Source organism: Colias eurytheme, chromosome 20, assembly GCF_061535395.1.
Source record: "Colias eurytheme isolate Ceu_HAF_F1 chromosome 20, ilColEury1 Martin Lab GWU primary, whole genome shotgun sequence".
Lineage (NCBI taxonomy): Eukaryota > Metazoa > Arthropoda > Insecta > Lepidoptera > Pieridae > Colias > Colias eurytheme.
The window spans coordinates 3,318,955-3,337,310 of record NC_142999.1 but is presented as its reverse complement, the minus strand read 5'-3'; the positions used below and the strand labels follow the sequence as shown (position 1 = coordinate 3,337,310).

At 33.1% G+C, this 18,356-nt stretch overlaps 3 protein-coding genes across 3 annotated transcripts; 1 reads left to right on the top strand and 2 right to left on the bottom strand.

The window, feature by feature from the left end:
- Nucleotides 1-2,308: 2,308 nt before the first annotated feature.
- Nucleotides 2,309-10,745, top strand: LOC149899550 (uncharacterized). The gene is made up of 3 exons (XM_090113951.1): nucleotides 2,309-2,355; nucleotides 3,360-3,417; nucleotides 9,093-10,745. The coding sequence occupies exons 2-3, from the start codon at nucleotides 3,375-3,377 to the stop codon at nucleotides 10,547-10,549; spliced, it is 1,500 nt and encodes a 499-aa protein (XP_089970077.1). The 5' UTR covers nucleotides 2,309-2,355; nucleotides 3,360-3,374; the 3' UTR covers nucleotides 10,550-10,745.
- Nucleotides 10,746-11,033: 288 nt separating this feature from the next.
- LOC149899549 (uncharacterized) lies at nucleotides 11,034-13,023 on the bottom strand. The gene is made up of 2 exons (XM_090113501.1): nucleotides 12,849-13,023; nucleotides 11,034-12,313 (listed from the first exon to the last, which is right to left on the bottom strand). Exons 1-2 carry the CDS (start codon nucleotides 13,021-13,023, stop codon nucleotides 11,034-11,036), a joined length of 1,455 nt encoding a protein of 484 aa, XP_089969627.1.
- Nucleotides 13,024-15,853: 2,830 nt separating this feature from the next.
- On the bottom strand, nucleotides 15,854-17,583 carry LOC149899548 (uncharacterized). The gene is made up of 2 exons (XM_090113574.1): nucleotides 17,403-17,583; nucleotides 15,854-17,181 (listed from the first exon to the last, which is right to left on the bottom strand). The coding sequence occupies exons 1-2, from the start codon at nucleotides 17,581-17,583 to the stop codon at nucleotides 15,854-15,856; spliced, it is 1,509 nt and encodes a 502-aa protein (XP_089969700.1).
- Nucleotides 17,584-18,356: the final 773 nt, after the last annotated feature.

The window sequence follows — 18,356 nt, the reverse complement described above, 5'->3', positions numbered from 1 at the left end:
CCACAAGCATGCGCCATTTTTAAAGGAAAAATGATGAGAGTGTGAGACATCTACAAACGTTTGATTATGAAGGCTCCACTCTAGTCAAGTGCGAACAGGCAGATGTCACCTGACCTTAAACTTTTCCTACGATATATCGATGTCTTTTTCATACCTTCATTCCTACACCACTTAGGTACCACAAAGGTTACTAAGGTAATACGGATGAAATATATTTAAAATAGCATTAAATACCCCTAATGATATCTCAAAGGATATAGAGCACTATTATGCCCGCTGTCTACATCATACTATCAATCAAATCTATTCCAAACCGCTAACTAGTTCAAATCATCTACAAATACATTATAAGATCTATTGAGTCAAATGTTCACCCTTGAATAGCTATGAATCCAAATGTCCAAGTGTAGTATTACTGTAATTCTATGCCTGCACCATAGTATAAAGAGAACGAGTAAGTTATCTTCGAACAAAGGTACCTACATCGCGCCGTTTGTACGTACGCAAGCTTGACTCACGCACACAACGCCGCTCGGTTTCTTCTCATGGACCGTTCTCGTGAGGCGCCCCTCACTATCGCCATTGCTGTGAGTGGTCGGTGTTTGTTTATACAATTATTTAAAACTAGCTGCGCTTCGCGGTTTCACCCGCGTGGCTCCGCTCCTGTTGGTCTCAGCGTGATGATATATAGCCTATAGCCCTTCTCGATAAATTGAATATCTAACACCAAAATAATTTTTTAAATCGGACCAGTAGTTCCTGAGATTAGCGCGTTCAAACAAACAAACAAACTCTTAAGCTCTATAATATCAGTAAAGATTAGTATAGAATATCAACGTGACAAGTGACAACCTCGCGAGTTTAGGTATACAGTGCGCTCCTCACCTCCGGGAGTCAGCCTACTTGTTTTGTTTATACTATGCCTGTATGTTCACACATGCGCTATTCCGTAACTAGTAACGACTCAATCAAGATGGTAACACGATCTTGTGTGAGATCCCTTAAATTACCTGAGTCAAGGTAAGGTTTCGGAGATTGATAAATAGACTGAAAATGTAGAAAATATTGCGTATTTTCCAAATCAACCTTGTACTCTTGTAGAACTATTTTTATCCAAAAACTATATGCAAGTAGCATAATTATCCTTGGAGATCATTTAAACAATAAAGCACCTATTATAAATACAACCCCTTTAAGTTGCAGGAAGTAAGTATTTAATAGAGTCTAAAAGCATTTCTGATTTAACCTATATATGTTTTTCTATGTGTGTACCAAATTCACTAGAATTATGATACCTATATAACGAGTTAGAATCAGAAAGTGATTTTCAATATTATATTGAGTGATTAATTCAGAAAGCTATCAAAATGTTCACCTTCCGTAAAAAGTAATAAAAACGTTTCTTATTTAATTAAGATTTACAACATCGATACAAATAACTAACGTCGCTATCAAATTGTCGAATAACTGTTTCCTTTCATCAAATTGTCTACAATCCGAGTTAATCAGAGGATCTGTTATCTTGGCATCGTAAAATATGTATCGACCGACAGTCTTATGTAATTTGAGAGTACATCTCTCAAGTAATCAATTGAGGCAATTATATCCAGAACAGTCCTATAAGGTCCTACCTCAAAAGTTGCCGCCCTCGAAGGGCAATATCACAAAACAAAAAAAAGGCAGGACAAATTAGTAAAATGCTAGTTTAAATATGTAAATGCTTAATGTCTCAATACCTACATATCCAGACACAATTAGTTTTAATATTTCTTAGAAGATTCTTTTTTTAGTTCAACGTAATACAATAACTAAGTAGGTAATTGTGCAGGCAAACGTTGTTCTGTCAGGATACACTTATCGCCTAGGATACCTGAAAAAAAAGTTTATTACCTATTACCATATCCACCAAGTCTGCAAAAAAAATATTGAAGTCGGTCAAGCGGGTCCGAGTTTTGTTGCAAACCCTGAAAGGAGATTTTAAATTATGTTCTATTCACATTATATTTTATCAAAGGCAATAAATAACTCGGTCACAAATAATAAGTATCATTAACAGAACTATAAAAGTGACTAAATGGTTTTATGGAGCAAATCCGAAAATTACACAGCACAAAAACATAATTCCATGCAAATGATTGAGTGCAGATCTTGAACGTTACAAAACCTTTAAAACTCGACAAATGCGCTAATCATTACGATTCTTAGATCCACGTACAGAACGTTAGGCCTGACCTAGATATATTGCAAATTATATTTCAAACTCATCCCTTCAAGCAGTGGTAGCTGCCTGCATATAAGCGCTCGTGTGGTCAACACACCACAGTTCGCGCCAAGCTTGCGATCCGTAAGTCGACGGTGAGTTTCAAATAACGAATTTTTCGAATTAAACTCGTTCAAAAATGGAGGCGAAGTTCGTTCGGAAATTGTGAAGGAATAAGTGTTTGTGTGCTAAGTGTTTTTAAATTTAAACTTCACAAAAAGCAAATAAAATTTGTAAATTACAGTGTTTTTATAATAAATGCAATAACTATACATCCCTTGATCATGGTATTATCCTCTAAAATACCATGATAAACAGCATTTATGGCGAGATCATAAAAAAAAAATATTTAGGCAATTTAATGCATGTCTCATAAAAAAAGGATTTGAATATAAAACTTTAACAATTAACTTAACTTTAACTTTAATAACTTATAACTTGTTTAAAAATAATATTACTATTCCTATGCATTAATGCTGAGGATATTCAAACTAAAATTTAATTTTTCTATATTGTTAAGGGAGAAATAATGAAACGTATAATTAAATATTGATTAGGTATTTTCTGGTTGTATAAAATCTCTATGTAGAAATTAAAATGCACTAAATTATCACCACCTTGAATGAAATATGTAGGATAAAACAACCTTCGTTTTAATTTACTACACATAAAACATAAGGATAAATATGTTAATTTCATGCTTTCATACTTAGTCCTTAGAAACTACTATAATAGAAGCACTAATGATCTAGTCCTCAAACCTTTAGAATTTTGCTTCAAGAAGACTCAAAGGACGCTAATAATAATTTATAATGACGTGCTTTTCAATACAAAAGTGTAAAATCACAAATGGTGTTACAATTTTATTTATAAAAAAATTACACTTGTACATTCTTTAATACGATAATAATTATTAGTCTATTTATTGTTTGTTTAAATGTATGCTTTTAAAAACATTAATTTATTAATATTTATTAAATCCAAATCTCGCACAGAGATCTTGCTAGGTTCTCTACAAATAAAGTTAAATTGTATTTTAACTTTTTTAATGTAATATCTATAATTTACTTTATCATAAATTCATTTTTTTTTGTTTCAGATTTAGTTTTAGTCTATGATCAGCACCAACACCATGCTACGTTTGTCAACGTTTTGCCGTAAGTATTATTGTTAATGAAAATTACAACGCAAGTATTATAAAAATACGGAACCCCTGAATCAGTATTACTTATTAGAATTTTCATCTTCAAAAAAATATAATATATAAAAACTCTTACATACAGTACATTACCTACTTACGTTTGTGCAATGAAAACTCTATCTACCTCTTATTTTTTTTTATGTAATTTTTAAATGTATCATAATATGGCAAATCCATAAAAGTTTAGATGCGTCTCTTGATTTCGACGACAGAAATATGAGTTTAAATAACAGTTTTTTAAACGTTCTCAAAAATGATAGAGTATGAAAATTTATAGAGTTAATTCCGATTCTGTCCATTTAGAATTTAAACTTACGGATTAGTTATTCCTTTGTATATTATTGGGAATAAAATGATGTATATACATTTAATTATAAACAGTAAACAGTTCTGCGGTCGGTAACCACAGGGATGGTGTTGGTTTCGCGGCACCTTTGTTACACCTAGCCTATACGCGACGTTATCTACGCGGTCAAAGCTTAGGTTTTGTACTCACTGTGCGACTACGCAAGTAATAGAAAAAAGCTTTAAGTCTAGATCATTTATAACTAGGTATCTAATAATTTTACTATTCAAATTGATGTAATGGAAGTTGCTAAAACTATTTTTTTTAGTAAGAATTTCTTATATTCTTTAGACGTTTTAGAACACTAAAGAATCTTAGAAATTCTGAGTAAATAGCTCTTGTAGTCATTTCGATTCATTCATTTCACAGATTTAAGATAATTACCCGATAATTGTTTGATGAGGCATAACTTGCCGGTCAGTTAACTTGAGCACGTGTGTTTAGTATTAGGTACCATGTATTGCGTTTATCGTCTGTTTATCTAGCTCACATCTCATTAAAACATTATGAGGATATCGGTACTGACAACCGTTTCATAGAATTTGTTAACAATCACTGCAACTGTTAACACTGGTCGAGCTTGTTGCAATGCGTGCTTCAAAATATGATCGAATAGACGTTGCAACGTGCAGAATATTTTCTTCGTTTACCCACTATGCGAGCTTAAAAGCTCTAAAACTACATGAGTTTGTACAAATAAAATTATAATATTCAGAACTTACTACGTAGGTAGGTACTATTAAATGATATGTAGGGAAAATGTTTTAAAGCTCTGTTTATTATTAGATATACCTACCAACCTTTTTAAAACTTCCTAAATACTTACTTTTATAGGTAGGTAGGTACGTACTTATTTAAAGCATAGTATTATATAACCAATTTTAAAAACTAAAATACGACGTCGAAACAACTGTTATTACAACTCAATCGTTATTACTTATTAGGTACCTACATGTACTTTTAGAACAAACGAAGATTTGAAATCTATTATTTCTTGCATTTTGCCCAGGAAATTATTGAAAATCTCCATAAATTATAGCTCATCCATTTCCTAGCAATAGCAAATAGTAACTGTAGAGTGTAAATTGTAAAACAAATTATAGTGTTACAAACCATTGATCACGTAGTCGGCACCTTTTATGGGATTTTTTTAAAATATTTACCTTTTCTAAGTGTTGTGGTGGTTGTAGACTGTAGTACCTACCCTTTGACATCTAATACCTACCCACTTATAAAATAATAAAATTCTTATATTACTTAAAAAAATACCAATAGCCAGAAAGTCTTTTTAGACTTTAATAAAAAACCACATTAATGCAACAAGTATTTAAATACTTAATACATTTTAGGTTTAGTGGTATCATAATTAAAATTTGTCAGTCAGGTTTTTATTAACGCAAATTAGACTCTTCATAAAAAGAACAATACTATAAATATTTTTAGTATAACCATATGCAGATTAACTTTTTGTGCAATTATCTGTCGCAATAAAAATATTGTCTCTACCATTATATTATTCCGAATGCAAAATATTTTGTAACTCATTGTTTTAGTATAATTATGAGACTGGATATCTGTGACTGTAGAACGATATCCACGGAGATACAAAGATAAATATTATAGACGTTTTTATTTCAATTCACATGTTCAATACAATAATAGCCTTTTACTAACAAGACAATGAGTAGATTAATGCAAAAATGGAAGTTGACCAGGGAATAGACATTGTCTTTGCTGTTGGAGTGAACGCTTCACGGCAACCCGTTGTTTTGAAGAATTATAAGATACAGCTCAATTTCTAAATATTAATAATTATATCACAATTCATATTGCACATGGATGATATTATGATATCAATCATATCATCCATATAATATAAATATATAAGTAAGTAATGTTAATAAATTCGTTTCCATCATTTTTTTTTAATTTACTTAGAATATTGTAAAGATTTTTAAGGCACTGTAGGTACATACGATTTCTATTAAAATATAAAACAACAACAAAATAAAAAACGAGTTAACATTTTTAATTAATCATAACTAAGTATGCATAACTACTAGATATTAATAAAAGCAATAAAGATTTATCACCTCGTTACCACACTTTTATTACGTAGTTTTTACTTGAAACATCTTTACACTGCTCCTAATCTTATTGTTTATAATACGAGATACTCACACTAAATTCTCAAGTACATATAGTAATTTACAGACGCGGATGACTAGGTCCAAATGTAGGGCAAGATTTGCTTGAAATCTTCCTTATTCTATTGTTATTTGTTACATTTCGTGCGCTGGAAACACGATTCCTCAGACCCTAGTAAACTTCCCCGTTAGATAAGACTGGCACGACACATTTGTCATAAATTGGACCAATTTTGCTTATTGACTTTCTTGTCATTTATAATTAAATTGAAATAACGAAATCTCGACGTTATAAATTTAGATTTTTATACATTTAGATTTTCTATAGGTACTCCACGTTGCCAAAGTAATAATTTCAGTATACGAAGTAACTTTAAAAGAACGTCAGGATTATTAAAAAATCAGCGTCAGCGTCAGCGTTAATAAAAAAATATCTTTTCAGATACAAAAAATTCTAAAATTGCACGCCTCATAAGCGAAGCGTTGAGGTGGGTACTACTGTCACTTCGCGCAAAACATCTGATTTTTCAAACTTAAAATGTCTTTATGTATCATACATTGCACTTGTAAGATAATACATACACACACATATTAAGAAAAAACACTATTTTTAACGTTCATGATATTTTTGATGTCATTTTTGTTATTTAAACTAGTTAAAAAACAGTTTAAAAAAGTTCTGTCTTGGACGTCCGTGTGTCTGTATGTGCGGATCCTTTTTCTTGTTAACACGATAGCGACCGAAATACTTTACTAATCGAGTCTTTTTTTTTTCTCTTACGCTTGAGTATGCTCAGGAATAGAACCCTTTCATTTTTCAGGGTCTGATTCGATGTGGTTTAATTGTTATTAAATAAACAAAAATAATAATTAATAAATATTTATTAAAAAAATTATGAGGCGTGCACTTTTGGATTTTCCAAATTATTTTAAGTATGCGTGAGATTATGCATATTTGTTACCTAATAAATCTACAACCTTCAAACATAGGTAACCTAAGTTATTCTCTACAAAAACATAATCTGTAGATGCATTTGACATTTAGTATTGAACTTACTTGGAATAAGTAAAATTTTACGAATTCCCTTTACTAAAAGGTTTATTATTTTAAATGATTATGCACTTTTGTTCATAATACCTACATTTGATTTGCTAGACGTCGAATTTAATTTACACTTCAATCATTCGTAGGCACTTCGCTTACAAATGTCTTATGATAATAATAATATGTACTTAGTTCTTAAACATTTAATAATTACATACATCAATACCTTCAGAATAGTAATAAAACATTTAACAAAGCGTGTATATTCTGTTTCATCATCTGATATTTATCTTTTTATCAACATAAGTATTTTCGGCGTCAGCTTTTTCGGAAAACAGATTTTTACATAGTACTTCGTTTTTCTTGTTATTTTTTTATTTGAACCCAAAACGACAAAGTTGGATAAATACTTAATGCACTTGAAGAACATTTTGCAACACAATAATAGTGCGTAGCCACAAATGCTTTTAAAATAAGGACGTTTAAAACATAATAGGGTCTATACACTTGACGATCATTCGAATTGACCAATGTCAGTGTTACACAAACACGATCATAATCTCGGAAACTTTGCACTTATAATCCGTAATGATGGCTTGTAAGATGTACCATAATGTATGAGATAAGACTTTTTGCTAATGGTATACCTACACTGTGTAATTATTCCATCAATGGCAATGGACAATTCTACAATGGACTGAAGAAAGAGAAAGTTATTAAACTGGTCATTTGCTCTTTGTGAGAATTATTTGAACTTAGTATTTGAATATGTTCTCTGTACTATAAATCATTCAATTAGCAAGGCATGTTGTGGAAACTTCTATGAGCAAAAGAAGAACATTTTAACGTATGAAATTCTTTATTTTTAGTTATCTTGATAAAGTCGAACTAGGGCATAGGCATTCCTCTTCCTACCAGGTCTTTAGTTCTAGAACTTCTAGATCTAATAAATTATAATCAATTAATTTATTATTTAGCATATTGCACGCCTCATAAGCGAAGCGTTGAGGTGGGTACTACTGTCACTTCGCGCAAAACATCTGATTTTTCAAACTTAAAATGTCTTTATGTATCATACATTGCACTTGTAAGATAATACATACACACACATATTAAGAAAAAACACCATTTTTAACGTTCATGATATTTTTGATGTCATTTTTGTTATTTAAACTAGTTAAAAAACAGTTTAAAAAAGTTCTGTCTTGGACGTCCGTGTGTCTGTATGTGCGGATCCTTTTTCTTGTTAACACGATAGCGACCGAAATACTTTACTAATCGAGTCTTTTTTTTTCTCTTACGCTTGAGTATGCTCAGGAATAGAACCCTTTCATTTTTCAGGGTCTGATTCGATGTGGTTTAATTGTTATTAAATAAACAAAAATAATAATTAATAAATATTTATTAAAAAAAAATTATGAGGCGTGCACTTTTGGATTTTCCAAATTATTTATGTCTTTAGAATCATAACATCATCTCTTATTTACAAACTTTTATTAAAAAAATTAATCATCATTAACGGCGAAATATCATACAATTAAAATATATAATAAGATACATATTCTTATCTTTAACACACAGAAAATTATGAATTCTCTCAATTATTCCAGCGTATGATTTTGTATTTCACATAAAAACGCATAGGACACATAGGAGGACTTCATTTTCCAAAGTTTCATTACAACAATTTCCCTATTACGAGTTTCGCAAACGCAAAGCGGACTGCGATCCCACGCGATGTCATCTTGCATGCCCATTGTGCCCGGGGGAGGATATTAGATAAAAACACTTATATATTCTTACACCATTTAGCAATACTATTGTAATGTATATCTACGTCTTGTATAGTAATTAAAATATCCGTGTTCATGTGTGAGAAGATGGGTGTGGAATATAGCGCTTGGTACGAAAATTTAAAGCGATTTTTATGTTTTAGTAAGGTTTTAGTTATTTGATGACATCTATTTATGAAAATTGTTGTAAAAAGCTTGATGAATATTTTAAAAATCGATTTCAGTTTATCAGTTCAAAGAAACCTTTGAGGTAAAAGATTAGTGTGTAGGTATTTATTACATAATACCTTTTTGTTGCAGTACTACTGGCAGTGGCGGTTGCCCAAAACGGCTATGAATACAATAAACCAGGAAAACCGTTCGGTCAAGGCACATCACCAGGTCGCCCCAGTTATCCTACCAGTGGATACCCAAGCTCAACACCGTCTTCCTATCCGAGTGGATCGCAGGATGATTACCCTAGCTCTGGAACAGCAGCCGGTTACCCTACAAGCCCCTCCACGTACCCAAGTTATGATCGACCTCAAACCGGCTATCCCGGACAATCGTACCCTGGTCAGGGGCCTTCTGGTCCTTCCGGTCAGACGTATCCCGGTCAGGGACCTTCAGGACAACCTGGTCAAAGTTACCCCGGTCAGGGACCTTCGGGACAACCTGGCCAAGCTTACCCCGGTCAGGGACCCGCTGGACAAACTGGGCAAACTTACCCCGGTCAGGGACCTTCTGGACAGCCGGGTCAAAGTTATCCAGGTCAGAGTGCTTCTAGCCCCGGTCAAAATTATCCAGGACAAGGACCAGCGGGACCTTCTGGACCATCTTATCCTGGGCAACCCGGTAGCAATTACCCTAGTCAGAATTATCCTGGACAAGGGCAGCAACCTAGTCGACCAAGCGGATTTGCTCCTGGCTTCGGATCAGGTTTTGGTCCCGTTGGACCTGGTTTTGACAATGGCGCTTACGAAGGAGGTGATTATTCAGCGATTCCCGGTGAACCTGACAAAGATTACCCTATTCTGTCTTATGTTCCTGAAACATCTTTCCGTTGCGACGCTCAACGTTACCCTGGTTACTACGCTGACGTAGAAACACGCTGCCAAGCGTTCCATGTATGTGCAAATAACATTACATACGACTTCCTTTGCCCGAATGGCACCATCTTTTCCCAAGAATACTTTGTTTGTGTCTGGTGGAATCAGTTTGACTGTGATTCAGCGTTAAGCCTTTATGATTTGAATGCAAATATATATGACTACTCTATTGTTGGATCTTCAGGTTTTAATGGTCAATCACAAACTTATCCCGGAAGCCAAGGCCCGCAAGGTCCATCAGGTTACCCCGGCCAATCAACAAATTACCCCGATAACTTTGGAATTCAGGGACCTTCATCAACATACCCGGGAAGTGGAGCTCCTCAAGGAACAACACCGAGTTACCAAGGAAGCACGGGACCACAAAGTTCATATCCCGGTACTGGCCCTAGCAACTATCCAAGCGGCCCAGGACAAAGACCGTCAACATCATATCCTGGAAGTTCCGGTTATCCAACACCAACCGGCCCACAAGGGCCTTCACAAGGAAACTATCCAGGATCCCAGAGTACGCCTAGCTATCCTGGTTCTAGGCCCACCGGAGGATATCCATCAGGCAGACCGTCAGGAAATGGTTTTCCAACGGGAACTACCAGACCACAAGGCCCAACAAATACAGGATATCCTGTTCAACCACCCAACAGAGAATATCTCCCTCCTAGAAATTAACAAGGTTACTAGAAAACTTTAATACAAAAGACTTAGAATTATATTTCAAACTGCCAGAATCTTTAATGTATTTATGAAACCAGTAGAGCACGTTGACAAATGAAAATGTTGGTGCTGTATATTTTCCTTGTTATCGTGCTATAAATTTAGTTTTTAAGATATTTTAGTATAATTTTTGTTAGTCTTAGAAGTAGTTTTTCGTATTATAATATTTCTCTTTTTTCTTCACATTATTGTAATTAAAGTGACCTAAAGTTACCCAAACTAGTGTTCAACTGTTAAAGTACAAAAAAAGAACTAACGTGTAAGATATTTTCATGTAACTCGTTCTCTAAGATTTTATTTAATAAATAATTGTATTAGAGAAGTGTGCCGTTGTAGATACATGAATAAAAATGAACTTCAAGCAATAAATATTTTTATTTCAATAACCTCAAATACAATAACATCAAAAAGAAAATTAATGATATATGTATATCAATAATTATCTTATTATCGATTGGCGTTTAAGTCGCATAGTTTCTTGGTATATTTTGCTCAACATTTCGCTAATATAAAAAAATTCAGGGCATCTAATTGGAATATTATTACCATCTATTAGAACTTTAATTAAGCCAGTTTGAGGGGGTTTCCTTATATTCTTCTGATGTGTTAAAACCTCACACAAGGTCTTGATAGATAAGTAAGATAAATTATTGTATGACATATTTAAGTAACACAATACCATATTTCCGAGACAGAAAGTGTGTTCATTCTTACATCTAATACAATCTGGTTGAAATGGATCTATAAAAGGGCCTAAAACTTGCTTTGCCAACATTTCAGCTCTTATTATTTCATCATTAATCATTAATGTAGCAAAATGTCGCGTGTCCTTTTCTTTCCTTGCACTGCTGGATTTACTTCTCACAGACGTTAGTGAAGTTTTCTTCCGTTTTGACGCTTGTTTCTTCGATTCTTCCAATGATGTATCGTTCAAATATTTAAAGTACAATGCTTGTCTCTCTTTTAAATATTTAAAATACCTCTGTCTTTTAGCCACAATTTCATCAGATGTTAACGGAAACTCTTTAAGAACATTAAATATACAATAAGCTCCGTCATCAGTAATGCGGTTGTCGGCGAGATTTAAATACCGCAAGTACCTATTTGTTCTCAAGGAATCCGCAATAGACCTCGCTCCTGTATCTGTTATGCGGTTAGAAGATAGATTTAGAATCGATAAATGTTCCGCACTTTGCGATAAACCGAGTTTAAACGCTAATTGTTCACAAACATTATCGTCTATTTCACATCTACTCAACGAGAGCTGCCTGAGATTTTCCAAATCTAGCAAAATTGCATAGTTAGCTTCAGCCACTGGTGATCCGTCTAAGCATATCTGAGTCACTGTAGATACTTTAACAATTTTACTCAACTCGTATACAGACAAGCCGTCAATTCGACAGTTTGCGATTGATATTTTGGATATATTCTTGTAATAGGGCGCCAAAAATCCGATTATTTGCAACAGCACCCTCGGAACTACTTTTAGCCGCTCCAGTCGTATTTCTGACAAAGAATTGTATGAATCATAAATTGAATTAACTGTTAAAGTATTAACTAATGTAGATGAAGCGACCGTTGTCGGTTCGCTGACATCATCGTTAGGTGGCTGAGCTTGTTCTTGTGGTGTTGCAGCTGAATCTTTCTTTGCAAGAGATGGCATTAAACTTATACGCTTTTTGGCAACATCAGCAAATTTTAGGTATCGTAAATATTCGTCTAAAAACAAAAAATAAATAAATAAAAATAAAACACCAATAGTACGATTCTAGAATTAGGTTACAAGGATACCCACTATGCAGCAGTCTTTATAATTACAAAAAAACGTCAGAGATTGTTTTGTGGTAAAGGAAATAAAAATACGTGGAAGTAGCACCTACATTGATAATACTTAGTAGGTAGTTTTCTGTATTAATTAGGTTTGAACTTTGAACTGAAGAAACTAGTGTGGAAGTACCTAAATGATAATCCATACTTCCATACTAATATTATAAATGCGAAAGTAACTCTGTCTGTCTGTCTGTCTGTTACTCAATCACGCCTTAACTACTGAACCAATTTGCATGAAATTTGGTATAAAGATATTTTGATACCCGAGAAAGGACATAGGCTACTTTTTATCCCGGGAAATAGGATAGGTTTTATCCCGGAAATCCCACGGGAACGGGAACTATGCGGGTTTTTCTTTGACTGCGCGGGCGAAGCTGCGGGTGGAAAGCTAGTTTACTATAAATTGTAATAAGTAAGTACATACCATTTCTTTGATTCTTCTTAACAAAGATAGAATAATCGCAGTCAAACTTTGCACACGCCATGGGCAGTACATTCTCGAAATCGATGAAATCTGTTCTGTATAATTCAGGAACGCCTTTCAGAGCTCTTGAAGAACGAGTAGACCTTATGGATCGCAAGGATTTTTCGGATTTCATAACGAATCGATATAAATAATATTGAATCAAGATTTAAATAATATAAAAAATATATTTCTATCAAATTAAATATAATAATAATTAATAATTATCACAAATCCATTGATCTATAAATGTTTTACAAAATTATAATTTCTGATAATGCTGTCAAAATAATGTAAGTGTAAGAAATATTCATAACCCAGCCATCTTGAAGAAAAAGAAGGTATAATTTAGACCTACCTTCGATAAGATAATTTTATTGACTATTAGACTACAAGCCCGCATAGGACAAAAATATGGGTCAAATGAACCACCAGGGGACATATCTAGAACGATAGCAGAGCAAAAAATAATAAGATTCATCACTATGCCGTCACTTGTAAGCTGTCCAACTGAGTGCAGATGAGAATTGAAAAGTACAGGTAGACTCGTTCAATTTTGGTCATATATTTTTGTACGGCATTCTTAACCATCGATAGATCCATTAAAAATAATAAGAAACCGCTCAGTGCCGTACAAAAATGGTGGTCCACCAAGTCGGAATTTTTATTTAATTTCCGAGAGTTACCGGGGGTAAATTTGGTCATTTGACCATGTACGGCATCTGTGTCATACGATTGCTATACTGCTTTTAATCCATTATTCCGCAACGCCGTAAAAAAATCATGGGGACAAGGGGAAAAAATCGAGAGTTGTAATCCCCTCTCTTTCCCCACTCCAGGGGGTCATTTGACTAAGTACGGCTTCGGTTCCAAAACATTATCTAGCACTCAAAAGTACTATTAAAAGCAATGCCGTCAAAAAATAATTGTTCTTTTAAATGTATACCAATAATCATCTTAATTTCATCGAATTCTTAATATAAAGAGCTGTAAGGTCATTTGACCCTGTACGGGAACTTTTTTTTTAACATGATATTGTAAAATTCAATTGTTGTATAGTATTGCCGTTCAAAAGAAACCGTTCTAAAAAAAGTTATAGAGAAATGCAAAACCAGAAATTTTGTTAAAGTTTTAACATCGTAGATTAATGAAATATAATAGTTTTCTACACTTTATCCGTTGTTTTAAATAGTATTAACATAGATAAATTAGGAAAAAACGATGCCGTACATTTTTGTGCAGACCACATCTTTTAGGCTGATGAAAGCGACGAAAGCTACAATTTTAAGGGTGCTTTATGGCCATTTGATACAGTACGGCATTAACATATTTTTACCCAACTACGGCAAAGCAAAAGGAGGGTTATGGTTGTTTACAGGTCATGTATGTATGTTCATCTATTCCCTCGTAACTTCTAAACTACTTATCAGAATTCGACAAATGACATATCATTAGAAGCGTCTGAATTGTTCACTGGATAACCAGCGACCAGCTAGCTAAAGGCTATATGGGGTTTCACAAAATCTAATGTGGCGCCCTCTAGCGGACAAAACATACAGAGTAAAAAAATAAAGTTAAGATAAATATGCAGTGTTTGGTATCATTTGAAAGCGCTTTACTTGTACATTTTGAATATGTATATATTACTAGCATTTGCTTGTGACTTTACCTGTATTCATGGACTGATTGCATATAATTCACATCTTTTCGTTCATAGCTTTTTTATTAGTTCATCAATTTAACGGAGTCCATTCCACCTGACTCCGACTTTCCAAGGTGATAATTAACCACCTCGAGCTTCTTAATGTTAATGTATATTTATATTTTATTATAAAAATATAAAGCAAACATTTCGTTATATGGATTTTTTTCTTTTTCAGATTTTTCCCCTTTGAACCAACGAAAATGTACGGCACATGAAAAAATATTATCTATGCATAAAATACTTTAAAAATAAATTTATTTCGTGTTGTGTCAAATGACCCCCTGGAGTGGGGAAAGAGAGGGGATTACAGCTCTCGATTTTTTCCCCTTGTCCCCATGATTTTTGTACGGCGTTGCGGAATAATGGATTAAAAGCAGTATAGCAATAGTATGACACAGATGCCGTACATGGTCAAATGACCAAATTTACCCCCGGTAACTCTCGGAAATTAAATAAAAATTCCGACTTGGTGGACCACCATTTTTGTACGGCACTGAGCGGTTTCTTATTATTTTTAATGGATCTATCGATGGTTAAGAATGCCGTACAAAAATATATGACCAAAATTTACCGAGTCTACCTGTACTTTTCAATTCTCATCTGCACTCAGTTGGACAGCTTACAAGTGACGGCATAGTGATGAATCTTATTATTTTTTGCTCTGCTATCGTTCTATATATGTCCCCTGGTGGTTCATTTGACCCATATTTTTGTCCTATGCGGGCTTGTAGTCTATATAATTTAAATGCAACCAAAAAATATACACAACGTATTTTTATAATTTTACAATATATTAAGGTAGGTTATGCATATAACCTACCTTATATACCTATATTATAAGAAGATTAAGGTTACTTCTATGAATGAATAGCTGGAAAATAGATCGGAAACATTAGTCATATACATTACAATTAAAGATTATATACTTTAAAAGAGTATTTGAAAGATCCTACATGCTCGACCGGCAAATAGGATCGGCAAAACTATAAACAAGGTTAGCGCCTTTTTAAAATACATAAGCAAATAGCAATAACACCTTTAATAAAATTCTTAACGCAAAGGGGCAAAACTACGGGTAAAAATAATACAAATCTTATGTTTCTCATTAAAATTATAATATTACATAAGATCTAGCTCAAACATGTCTGTCACCTAAAACTAAATATCTTGCTCAGTATTCTTAAATTATAATTACTTCTTACTTTAAAATTAGTCATACAGACCTACAGCTTAAGCCTAATTAATTAAATATGAGAAACATTTATTTTTTGGCATGTGCAGAACCATGACCACTACCGCGTTTGACCGAAGGCGTCGAATCTCGCCTACCCTTTAGAGAGGGCGTGCTTTGAGATAAATCAGGCAATGTTACATTTTCAGAAATGACCTTTTCAAGAAGGAGACAAATATCTTTGTACTCCTGACAATATCGTGGAGTGGAATTCCCTTCGAATAGAATTCTCATCAGACCAGTATTCAAATGTAACTTTTTTGGCAGAACATTTATCTGATAATTAAGCACTTCGTATATTTTACGCACGGTTATATAACTCAAATTATTATAAGATAGATTAAGAGAACATAAACGTAAATTACCAATCGAAAATTTTTGGTCATGCACTATTACTAAATTCTCTTCATCGAATGCATCAATAAATTCACCAATATTATCTATTGTCATTTTTTCCGCTAACTCATCTATTGTTAAGTTTGACATGATAGAAAACGAAGGCTCTGTTTTGCTTTTCTTTAAATGTCCTTTTTTATGTGACATTATATGCTTCTTCCCTTTGTTATTTTCTTTTTGTGTCTGACGAAGTATTAAATCATTTTTATATTGCTTGTAAAAAGCAATCCTTTTAAGCAAATATTCAAATCGTCTACGCTTTTTGTCCAAAATTTCATTGTCAGTTACTAGAAATGATGTTAAACTTTTTAAAATACAATCAGCGCCAATATCACTTATTTTATTATTACACAAATTTAAATGCAATAAACATCTATTCCCTCTGAGCATGTAACCAAACGCATGTGCTGCTTCATCTGTAAGTTTATTCGATGATAAATCCAACGTTAACAAAGTTTTTGCAGCTGGTTTGCCAACACCAAGTTTGTCCACTATATTCTTACATTCGTCGTCGTCTATGCCCAACCTTCGCAGCGTTAAATTCTTTAATTGACTTAAATGTTCCAACAGCAAATGATATTTAGCCCCTGAATCGCAGTTTTCAAGAAAGACTTGAGTTATATTTGAATGTGGCAGCAATTTACTAATTTCGTGAATGACAGCAAAATTTATTTTGCCTCTTATAATTGTAATCCTTCCTAAAGAAGTATGAAACGGTATACATAAAGTAAATGCTATAATGAGTTTTCGAGGGATTTCGTAAGGGGAATTAACAATTGCTATCTCTGTTAAATGACCCTTGCTATTATAGGATGCTGTAACTGGTATGGAATCATCATCGTCAGGTTTTGTGTTCTTACTGAAAACTTTTATAGCAAGAGCTTTCCTTGAACTTTCATGTAAATGATGTTCTAACTTTCTAGATCTTATATGGCTAAGGCGTTTATGTCTCGAATATTCATCTGAAAAATTATACTGCTATCATCATGATATCTAAGTATATGTTTTGTTTTGTGTTATAAAAAAGTTATAGTCTGTCTGTCTGTCTATTTCACTTGACGGCTAAAATAATGTATCGACAGGTAGGGATGAAATTCAGAATATATATTTTTTCATTGCGGCTGTAAACTAGATCTTCATTAATTATTATATTATCTTGTACATTTTAAAATAATTATGATACCTTGTTGTTTTCTGTGAAGAGTTATATTGTATGGTACTTGAAATTCAAGACAAATCCAGGGTATAAAAGCATCAAAATCTAAGGGTGTTGGTTTTCCTATAATCGAGGGCGAGCTTATTTTATGCGACGTAATTTTGTATTCCTTATTAAAGCTAGTAACTTGAAGCACTTCGTTGTTCATTTTCAAGTTTTAGTTTGGTCAATATATTACTCTTATAATAATATTACCGTTGGTTACAATATAATTGGTTATATTAAAAACTTATCTCTTCACAGTCAATGAAATGACAATACAATTAATACAAAATCATTTTTGATAGGCAGTTGATAGGTTTATGAATATTTGTCCTGTTCTGTGGATTTGTTACCACTTTGTAACACAATACATAATATGAAATGTGTACGAAAGTTGTGATGAAAGTGGTATGAAACAAAGACTACTATGTATATATGGTATGAAATTTGTGATGAAATTATTGGTGGTTTAGCCTTCATAAAATTAGTCATATTTTTTAAATTTTATCGTAACGAGGGTATTTTTGCCATCTGCCGTATCCCATGTAAAAATACATAAAAATAATGCATAAGTACTTTTATAACATACTAGCGGTCCGCCCCGGCTTCGCCCGTGGTACATAATATTTACGTTTTCTCTACATAAGAACCATCCTCGTACTTCAAGGAATATAATAAAAAAAGAATTATCGAAATCGGTTCAGCCGTTCTCGAGTTATGCGCTTACCAACACATTTTGCGATTCATTTTTATATATAAGAAGATAAGAAGAAGAAGATATGTTTTGCAACTTATGAATCTGATAATGCAGAAATACCATTATTGATAGCTTTCCTCATATTCGAATATTAACGAAACATACACACCTTATAAATTATAATAATTAATCATTATATCTTTGTCGTCGAACTTAAATTTAGAAAAAAAAATCATACTAGT